The sequence below is a fragment of the Hippocampus comes genome, unplaced genomic scaffold (assembly GCF_001891065.2).
Source record: "Hippocampus comes isolate QL1 unplaced genomic scaffold, H_comes_QL1_v1.1 scaffold384, whole genome shotgun sequence".
Taxonomy (NCBI): Eukaryota; Metazoa; Chordata; class Actinopteri; order Syngnathiformes; family Syngnathidae; genus Hippocampus; species Hippocampus comes.
In genome coordinates, this window is record NW_017805700.1 from 594,964 (window position 1) to 605,964 (window position 11,001).

The 11,001-nt window shown below is 40.9% G+C and overlaps 1 protein-coding gene across 2 annotated transcripts in view; it reads left to right on the forward strand.

Moving 5' to 3' along the window:
* pde4dip (phosphodiesterase 4D interacting protein) overlaps positions 1 to 11,001 on the forward strand; it is a 151,206-nt gene that overhangs the window by 106,609 nt on the left and 33,596 nt on the right. For both annotated transcript variants that reach the window (XM_019882631.1, XM_019882630.1), the window contains 3 exons: positions 1,095 to 1,140; positions 7,108 to 7,352; positions 7,658 to 7,807. In XM_019882631.1, coding sequence (XP_019738190.1) covers positions 1,095 to 1,140; positions 7,108 to 7,352; positions 7,658 to 7,807 — 441 coding nt within the window. The remainder of the gene's footprint in view (positions 1 to 1,094; positions 1,141 to 7,107; positions 7,353 to 7,657; positions 7,808 to 11,001) is intronic.

Sequence of the window (11,001 nt, forward strand, 5' to 3'; positions counted from 1 at the left end):
ATATATATATAGAAAACCGGTAAAATGGAGGTAATTCCATTTGACATTGGGCTAGAGGTGGGGGGACATCCTGCGCTGGTTGCCACCACTTTGCAGGGCACGTAAACTATTGAAAAACAACCATGTGGGCTCACGTTAATTCACACCTCTACACAATTGGGAGTGTTCACTTCACCTAATGCGTGTTTTGGGATTGTGAGAGGAGGCTAGAGTACCCAGAGAAAACCCATGCAAACACGGTAAAAACATGCATACTTCACATAGGAGAGACCTGTGATTCAGATTTGCTTACCAAGTGAGTACAGGTGTGAGCAAATTACACTAAGATCACAAATGCACTTTATTCTGTAACAAGTTAAAAATTGATATTCATTCGAGATGGTGAATGAATTAAGTGGCCAACGACAAATGTATGTGCACCCTTTGAACACTCTTCAAAAACTGTGTTTTGAACACTACAAACGTTGCATTTAATGTATGTTTCGCCCACTGTTACAATTTGGAAGCCGCGCAAAAGTTTGGAAACCACTGTGTCACATGAATTGGTGATTTTTGGATTCAAGCATGGATTCAATATAACAGGTAAATATCGTATCATGTGTAAAGGCTAAATATTGGTCTTATATGAAGCAATATTATAAAAATACTGACTCTTAGATGGGCAGCACTGTGGTCGACTGGTTATCACATCCACTACACTGAGCAGAGGTGCTGGGCTCGATTCCGAGCCTTGGCTTTCCTGTGTGGAGTTAGCATGTTCTCCATCTGCCTGCCTGGGTTTAATCCAGGTCATCTGGTTTCCTCCCACATTCCAAGAACATGCATTGGAGGTTAATTGTTTACTCGAAATTGTCCTTCGGTGGGATTGTGAATAGTTGTATGTCTATGTGTGCCCTGGGATTGGCTGGCAACAAGTTTAGGGCGAACCACACCTACTGTTCAAAGTCAGCTGGGATACGCTCCAGCATGCCTGCAACCCTTCTAAGGATAAAAGATTAGAAAATGGATGGGTGGATTACTCTGAGATGTCCTTTCACATGAAAAATTGCTGCAGCGGGTGATATTAATACTCTGGTTTTAACCTTTTTCATCAGACGATTGGGAGGATCCGGATGAGAAGCCGCATCCTCTGGCCATATGGTTTGTGCTCCTTTATTTGTTTGTGTGAACATACTGTAGATACGCACACTTGCACATGACAAGAGCAGAGTCTAACCGGGGGTCCAATCACTGATGTTCTCCTGAGAGTGACGTCACCACAATTGGCAATTCATAGATCAATGAATATAAGTATTCATTCATTCATCTACCGAACTGCTTTATCCACACTAGGGTCGCGGGGAATGAATATAAGTATAAAATAAAATGCATTTTGTCTTATTAATGTGCTGGACATGAAATATGGGCTTTGGAAAAAGTTTTTAAATAATTGTAATTGCCATTAGATGATATATAAATGACCACAGGTGGGACATTTACAAAATGTTGTCAATCCGTGATTCGTCAGTGGCCTGGGAACCCGTATTTCACCCGTCTTGTTATATCTATTTTGTCTCCCGTCGTTCGTCAGTTGTCAGCAAACTGGGCGTCTGTCAATGACAAGGACCTGATGGTATCCTGGTCACTTGCTCTCTTTGGGTAGAATAGAGTAAATCCTTATATACATGCTTTCCTTTTGTTGCTGCCAAATTGTAAACTTTTCAAGTGGACTTTCAGATTTGTGTCTGTTATTCCACTTGAGAAGTATTTCACCTCACTTCAAGGCACTGGCTTTTATTAGCGACAGTGATAGGTACTGTGGGTGGGTATGCGTCGCTAGGTGGGTCGATGGATGGATGGATGGATATACCGTACATACAGTATAGATAAACACTAAGCATCTGTTTGATGCCGTATGGCCATACAGCTATTATAAAACATGCCTAGCCATGATAAATACATTAATATCAAAGTTAAAATTAAAAGCGTAAGGATATTTTTGTTATAATTCTTCAAGTCAAGTTTATTTGCATAGCCTTTTATCACATTTTGTCAAAGATCAAGGTGTTGTAGTAGTAGTAGTAGTGTAGTCAAGTAGCCTCAAATGGCCTCAGAATCCCACAGTATATTTAAATACAGTACACAATTAGTGACATTCCCTAATCTAAATCTTCCCTAATCAGGCAAGGAAAATGTCAAAATGCCCTTTGCCCCCCCCCCCCCAACAACAATTGAAAAGAGACCACAGATGGAGGGAATCACCCATAATGACCAATCTGCAATTGATGCCGAGTATGATGGATTCTGCTACAGCATAAGATTCAGTCATCGTCACCGAGCCCCCTCTCCAATCAGGAAAGGGGGCTCGTCCCCGGAGGGATGCACGAGGAGAAGTGGTAGTAAAACAAGCCTGCGTGTCATTTAACTAAACACAAGAGTATAAAAATGACCCTTAAATCAAGATTTAAACATCTGTACTGCGGTAACAGCTCTAATTTCTGCAAGTAGGGAATTAGTAGGAAAGGTCGGAAGTACTGGAGCTTGAATAGAGAATGCTCAAGAGCCTGTAGACTTTTTTGGCTCTCAGAATCACCAAGAAGCCACTGTGTTATGAACGAAGGTTTCAGGATGGACCATACGGGTCCACAAAGTGGGCAAGAAAGGGAGGTGCTAAACCAGAGGTGCTAAAGTTTAGCACCTCTGGTTTCTGGCCCGTTAGTCTTTTTAATCCGGCCCGCTGAAGATTGGTACACAATTAAGGTTCGATTGTGCATTCACTTCGTTTGGACTTGTAATGACAGGCATTTCAACACCAGGTGGCGCAGTTACTTCAAGTTGCAGAGCACAGGGAGGGAGGGGGAGACGAAGAAAGAGGGAGAGAGTAATGACCATGGAAGGGAAAGTGATATGTATCTGATTAAACGAAGCGGGTAACAAAGTACGAAACATTCAGGAGACGCTTGGAGTCGGAAAGACTCAAATCTACAAGACTTTGAAAAACAAGGAAGCGATTCTGACTCAGTCCGATTCTGGCAATTTCCATGCTCAGAGTGAATTGCTTGTGGCTCGAGTAAATGAACATTTCTTGGAATGGTTTGACTGTTATCAAGTTAAAAACTTTCCGCAAACTGGACCGCTAATAAGAGAGGAGGCGAGTTCCACAGCGCTAACTATGAGCATCGAAGAATTCGAAGCGTCCCGAGGCTAGCTTCAAAAGTTCGGTGCGCGATATCAGCTGAGCAATGCTGTCATGTGTGGTGATCGAGATGAGGTAAAGTTAGAGACAGTGAGTGAGAGGAAAGAAAAGCCACCAGGTCTCTTACTCGTCTCATTTTGTAGCAGTCCTAACTTTGTAATATTTTGTATATTTTTTTATATATCTGTACTGTCTGCTACAGTTTTTGGGCTATATATTGTTGCACTTGTTGCTTGTGTTGTCACACATGTATGTTGTTAACATACTTGGACGTTCATGTAGGACATATACAATAATTGTTTCACTGTTTTCATTTAAAAAAAAAAAGTATGTTCACACTTTAATGCTTTTGTTCTGTTGATGTTTGGTATGGACTGTCAACCAATGCAGTTTTTTATATGTACCGTATCTTGTGCTGACCCAGCCCACCTGTCAAATTTTAGAAATCCACGTGCCCCCCGAGCCAAAGAGTTTGCCCACCCCTGTTGCTAAGCTGTGTAATATTTTATAAGTAAGTAACAAAACCTTTAAATCTCATCTCAAGAGGACAGTGTGCCAATGTACATGAGCCAGTATCGGGGTAATCTGATCAAACTTTCTTGTCCTCGTCAGGAATCTTGCTACATTTTCTATTGGCTGTATACTTAATTTAACTTACTTAATACAGTGAAACTCCCCTACAACGAAATCGTGTTTGCGGCAAGAAATTTTTCACAACAGGGGGTTTTTCACTGTAGCAAATTTGGTCTCAGATGTAAGCACACACACACCCACCCACACAAACATATGTGTACACGCACACAAACGTATGTGTACTCTATTTTTATTCCAATAGTGCATAAGTATGAGCATACACTTATTTGACACTTCATATTGTCAGTGTAGAAAGAAAAAAAGGTAAAGAAATTGCGAAATTTACAATCAGCATTCACTTTCACTTACATCAATTTCTTGGATCATGTCATTTATTTTGCTTGCTCCGTCTTTCATTTTGATCACTTTTAACCTCTCTTCCAGCATCAGAGCTCTTCTTGTCTTAGCTGCTTGACATCCAAAGGTCCTTTTGTAGCCATTTTAGCATTATAACGTCCACGCTCGTCTGAATCTAACAATAACAAATACTTCTGGACCCGGTGGCTTTTCTTTCCACCATCTCACTGTCTCTACCTAACCCTAACCCAAGACAGCGTTGCTCAGCTGATGTTCATGCAATGAACTTTTAAACCAACCACACCTCGTAGTTCTAAATGGCCACAGTTAGCTTTCGAAGGCTAAAAACGTTACGCTAACTGGAGCGCTAATTAGCGTAATGTTTTTAGCCTTCGAGAGCTAACTAGGCCGTCTAGGACTACGAAGCGTCCCGTGGCTGTTTTTAGCATGATAACAAGTAAAGCATTCGAGGAAACGATCGTTTATTTGAATGTCCGTCGAGCCGCGGGACGCTTCATAGTCTTCGACGGCCTAGTTAGCTCTCGAAGGCTAAAAACATTACGCTAACTGGAGCGCTAATGAGAGAGAAGCGCTCCAGTTAGGTCCCTCTTGGCAATGGCAGAGCAGCTATGAGTTTGTTGAGTCCAGGAAACTCGCAGCTGTGACCGAAATAAACATTGTTCACTATGTAAACCAGTGTGGTGTTTGCTGTTGCCGTTTCCGAACGAACCGGTAGAGGTCGCTGTTGGATAAAACTTCGTTGTAGTGAATGTCTTTGCGAGGCTGGAGCAGAGAAAATGATTTCGTATAACGCAACAGGGGGTTTTTCGTCGTATTGGGGGCAGGAGAATGGGAATTGTGTTAATGCATGAAGATTTTTTCACATAAGGGGGTATTTTCGCCCATGTAGGTTTCGTTCTAGAGGAGTTTCACTGTACTAGTGGCCAATGTCAACATCACTTCTTTTTCCAGGTCTACCAAGCAAAAAGTTACAGTGCATCCATTTTTTTTTTTTATTCCGGCAAGGCATAAATCGAGATTACAGCAACCGCGAGGGTTAGTTAGTTCTAAAGGCATATATAGTTGGGTAACATTGTTATTTCATTTGATTTTGTGAATTATAATAAGCTTGCCAGTAACATTGGATTGCTGAAAACAGTGATGTAACACAAGGCTCTCAGACCAATGAAGTAGATCAAACAAGCAATAATAATAATAATATTCATTCATTCATTCATTTTCCCATTTGCTTTATCCTCACAAGGGTCGCGGGGGGTGCTGGAGCCTATCCCAGCTGTCTTCGGGTAGTAGGCGAGGGACACCCTGAACCGGTTGCCAGCCAATCGCAGGGCACACAGAGACGAACAACCACCCATGCTCACACTCACACCTCGGGACAATTTCAAGTGTTCCATTAACCTGCCATGCATGTTTTTGGAATGTGGGAGGAAACTGGAGTACCCCGAGAAAACCCACGTAGGCCTGGGGAGAACAGGCAAACCCCATACAGGAAGGCCGGAGCCGGGATCGAACACACGACATCTGCACTGTGCAAACCACTGGAGTACCGGGCCGCCTGATAATAACAATAATATTTATAATAATAATAATAATAATGGGCGGCCCGGTGGTCGACTGATTAGCGCGTCAACCTTACAGTGCAGAGGTCCAGGGTTTGATTCCAGCTCCGGCCTCCCTGTGTGGAGTTTGCATGTTCTCCCCGTGCCTGTGTGGGTTTTCTCTGGGTACTCCGGTTTCCTCCCACATTCCAAAAACATGCATGGAAAGTTAATGGAACACTCTAAATTGTCCCTAGGTGTGTCAGCGCAGATGGTTGTTCATCTATGTGTGCCCTGCAAGTGGCTGCTGACCGGTTAAAGGTGCCCGCCACCTGCTGATGGATGGATGGATGGATAGATGAATGAATGGATGGATGGAAAATAAAAATAATACACAAATAACAAATACCTACAGATAAAAAACAAGCAGAGAGCTGTCAGTTTCCAGTTTTATCCGGAAAGAAAAGGATTCCACAAATGTCGACAAGGATAATACATAACAAAAGTTTATTGTTGAAAAATGCAATACCGACAAAGTACAACGAAGGTCGCTGGTAACAAAGAGCTAAAACTAAAAAAACAAATAGTGCTTGCGACTGGCAAGGACAATCAATAATACAAAATCGTGTGTCACAAAAAGACAAGGAAATCCGATTCTGTTGAAACAAAATGAACGAGAATAACAACACAAATAATTAACTACTTACACAAGCGAAATGAGCATGTCAAAGAGAGAACTATGAAACATGGTCTTCAAGGTCTCGAAAATGAAAACCTTGGTACATATGGTCAGTAAGGTTGAATAATCCGACAGCGGGTAATATGAGTTGCAGTCCTTTTAAAGCCAGATCATTACAATGCATGACAGGTGCGGCACTGGAAGGAATGCCGTCCGATCCCGCTGGAAACTGAAAACAAAACAAAACAGGAGCATGATGAAAGCATAGTTTAACTCAATGTAAAAGTGGCATTTCTTCATAAAAAAATAATATTTGAAAGTAAAAAGTATGCTGCATTTAAACTACTCCGACAATCAATTACAATTCATTAAAAAGTTTCTTGAGTAATTTAATAGAAGTAAACTTTCACTTTTTACTCTCTACCTCATGACATGTGACATAATGATGTGGTACTCATATATTCCTTCATAGTATAGTGACATAATCACATAAATAAATTTTACTGTACTGTAGAAAGCCTGCTGAAAATGTAAGAATTGAGTAGCGTTGCTCAGTTTTTGAGCGATTTTGCCACATCTTTCTCTTACTGATTTTTATCAAGCAACATGTCCTTTCAAGTGAGATTTTTCAAAGATTTTTTGTTTTCCCTTGAGCAGCTTCTTGAAATGAGGGAGAGTCTGTCACTATTTTTCCAAAAAAGATTTCTGATGTTTATAAAGAATGACAACTCATTCACATTTTAACTATGGGGATGTGTCACCAGGCTGAGTAAGGAGCTGCAGCTGAGAGACAAGGTCATTGAATCTCTTCATGCCCAACTAAACCAGCCCATCCATAATCACCCACTTCATCGCTCCAACACTCCCTGCAGCTGTCATGCTCTCTCAGATACCACTGATGAGTTGGATCAAATCTTTTTTGTGTCTGATGGGGATGGATCCACAGAAAATAATCCAGAGCTGTGCTTCGATGCAGACACTCCAAGTGATCCAACGCCTGTCAGTATAGGTAAAAACACATCATGCATCTTCTAGTTTGGACTCAATTAGTGCATAACTTGTGTTTCGACCAGACTTGGCTAACCAGACAGTAAATGTGGCTATAAAATCTATGACTTCAAGGCACTGACATGAAGGCAAGAACAAACCGTTCCTTGATTTAAGAGTTTAATTATCAAGCCTTTTCAACGTAAAACATGTCAAGAAGGGATGATTGAAGGGAATGATAATAATTGTTTTTACAACAATTTTTACAATTGTTTTGCTTGGAAGCAGTGGAGAAGTCTAAATGTCTTTTCCATTTGAATTTTACAGATTTCCACTCTCAGAGTAGTACCATTTCAGACAATCTGTCCTTCTCGCCAGCTAGTCCATCATTTGACAAAATGCATTCTGGTGTAGGCACACCAAGCTTGCAATTCTCGAGCTCATCGCACCGAACTGAGGACACACAAAGTCAAACTGGTAAGAAGAGGTGACAATGGAGACATTATCCAAGCACGATGTTCCTTTTATGTTTATCCTTCATTCTGCATGATAAAGCCTTCCAAACTGCCTTTCTGGGATCCTATACTTGACTGAGCTACCGTATTATTATTTTTGTTTTATTATACAAGGTGTCGCTTAAGTTTCCATCCATCCATTCATCCATCCATTTCTTCCATTTATTCAGTTGAGGGGTGGCAGGGGAAGCAGCTTTATCAGGGAAGCCCAGCCACTTTATCCAGTTCTTCCAGGAGGCGGCGGTGTGTCCTTGGTCCTCCCTGGGACTGTACCAGGGAGGCGACCATGAGGAATCCTCCTAACTCGACAAGCCATCTCATCTGGCTCCTCTAGATGCAGAGGAGCAATTGCTGTAGTTTGAGTCCAAGCTTCTCTTCATATCTCTAAGGGAGAGCCTGGAAACCCTGTGATGGCCACTTGTTTGTGATGTTGTTCTTTCAGTCAGGACCAGCAACTCACTAGCATTGATGAGGGTGGGGACAGATCAATTGGTAAATTGAGTACTTTGCCTTTTGGCTCAGCACCTTCTTTATCACGACAGAATAATAGCGTCTGCATCATTACTGACACTGCACCCTTCCACCTGTCCATTTCCCACTCCATTCTTCCTTTACTGATGAATAAGACACTTGAACTCTTCCTCATCCCTGACCTGAAGAGGGCACTCTACCCTTTTGCAACACAAAACCATGGTCTCAGATTTGCAGATAATGATTCTCACCACAGCAGCTTCATACTCTGCTGGGAACCACTCCAGGAAGAGTTGGAGATCGCGGCTTGATAAAGCCAACAGAACCTTACCATCTGCAAAAGCAAGGTTACAACACTCAGGGGCAAATCCAGAATGAAAAGATGATCCAGAATGAAAGAGAATCCAAAACCTCTCGCCTTCACATACTGGGGGTAACACGTTCTCTAAATTAGAAGAGATGTTTTGTCAAATAATGACTCAGGCACTTGGTCAGATTATGGATTCATCATCCTTGATTTATCATCTAAGATGAAAGTATGAAAATATAACTAAGGTATGGCAATTACTAGCCATTCTTGTAGTTGGGTTGTGTCAGGAGGTGCATCCGGCGTGAAAAACGTTCCAAACAAATCATGCAAGTAACTTATGGTGACCCCTGACTAAAAATGAACCAACCCAAAAGTCAAACAGCAAGTAGTGAGGTTTTGAAAGAATTCAAAAGAAGCAATCTCAAGAGCAGAGTCTGATCAACTGGATCAGTGCATTCTCTTTGCATAAGCAATCATGACTTCGGGTGATGTCATCACATCCTGTGTGAATGGGGCGCGAATGGCTTGCCATCCCTGACCTCTGTTCCCGCAAACAAACAAAAAATTCATTCCCAAAACAGATGCTCCGACTTAAACTTTTGTTTTCTTTAAATTTTATAAACGTATTTACAGTATATTATATAGTGAAACTCCTCTACAACGAAACCGACATGGGCGAAAATACCCCCTAGTGTGAAAAAATCTTCATGCATGAACACCATTCCCATTCTCCTGCCCCCCATACAACGAAAAAAAAAACCCTGTTGCGTTATATGAAATCTTTTTCTCTGCTCTTGCCTCGCGAAGAGATTCACTACAACAAAGTCTAATCCAACAGCGACCTCTACTGCTTCGTTCGGAAACGGCAACAGCAACCACCACAGTGGTTTACATAGTGAAGGATTTTTATGTCGTTCACAGCTCTGAGTTTCCTGAACGCAACATACTCATAGCTGCTCTGCCATTGGCCTATCGCACATCATCCTGGCCTCCGATTGGCCAAGAGGGACCTCACTATCCAAGTGTGTAGATACTGCAGCTAGATCCGTGGAAGAAAGAGTGGAATGCATCCGATTAGCTGCTCAGAGTAAATTGCTTATGGCTCGACGGACAGTCAAATAAACGAACGTTTCCTGGAGTGCTTTACTTGTTATCATGCAAAAAACCTTACGCTAACTGGAGCGCTAATTAGAGAGAAGGCGAGTTCCATCACGCTCACTATGGCCATCGAGGACTCCGAAGCATTCCGTGGCTGGCTTTAAAAGTTCATTGCATGACATCAGCTGAGCAACGCTGTCTTGGGTAGCGATCGAGGGGAGGTCGAGTTAGAGACAGTGAGATGGTGAAAAGAAAAGCCACCGGGTCCAGGAAATATTTGTTATTGTTCAATTCAGACGCAGCATGAACGTTGCATTGCTAAAATGGCTACAAAACGGACCTTTGGATGTCAAGCAGCTAAGACAAGAAGAGCTCTGATGCTGGAAGAGAGGGGAAAAGTGATCAAAATGAAAGACGGAGGAAGCAAAACAAAATACATTATCCAAGAAATTGATGTCAGTGAAAGTGAATGCTGATCGTAAATTTTGCAATTTCTTTCCCTTCTTTTCTCTTTGTGCACAACTGTATATTGGCTATACAGTACAGTACTGTACAGTATGAAGTGTCTTTGGGATTAGGATTGTTTTCAAAAATCATTGATTTAAAATCCAATTTAAATCAGCTAAAAATTCACAAATGAATACTTTTATTTTCTATCAATTATTTTTTCACGAATGGATAGAAAATTCGAATGTTGCTTTACAACATAACCAAAAAAATGTAACTGATTTTTGAGTGTTTTTTTTTCTTAGTTTTGTATCGTTAAATTTATTACTTACACATTCATAAGGTGTTACAGTACTGTATACAGTAGACATATTATTCATTATAGTACTGTTATGCTTCAGGTGCATTTTATAGAAGTAAACTTTGAAATCAAATTATAGATATTGAAACTTCCTTTTTTATAATAGAGTATAAATGATTTTTTTCAAACCAACAGAAAAAGTAGAGTGATTAATGTAAAAAAATGTATGTTAATGTGAAACAATATCAAATAAGTGTCTGCTCATATTTATGCACTATGTACAGTATTGGAATAAAAATAAAGAGTACACAAATACGTTATTTGTGTGTATGTGTGTGTTTACATCTGAGATAAAATTTGCTACAGTGAAAAACCCCCTGTTGTGAAAAATTTCTGACTGCAAACATGATTTTGTTGGAGATGAGTTTCACTGTACCACAACATGAGTTAGCTTAATAATTTTTTGTGGATTTTGAAATATATTAAATTGTACCTGTGGTGGTTGGAAGGAAAAACATTTATGGTTTAT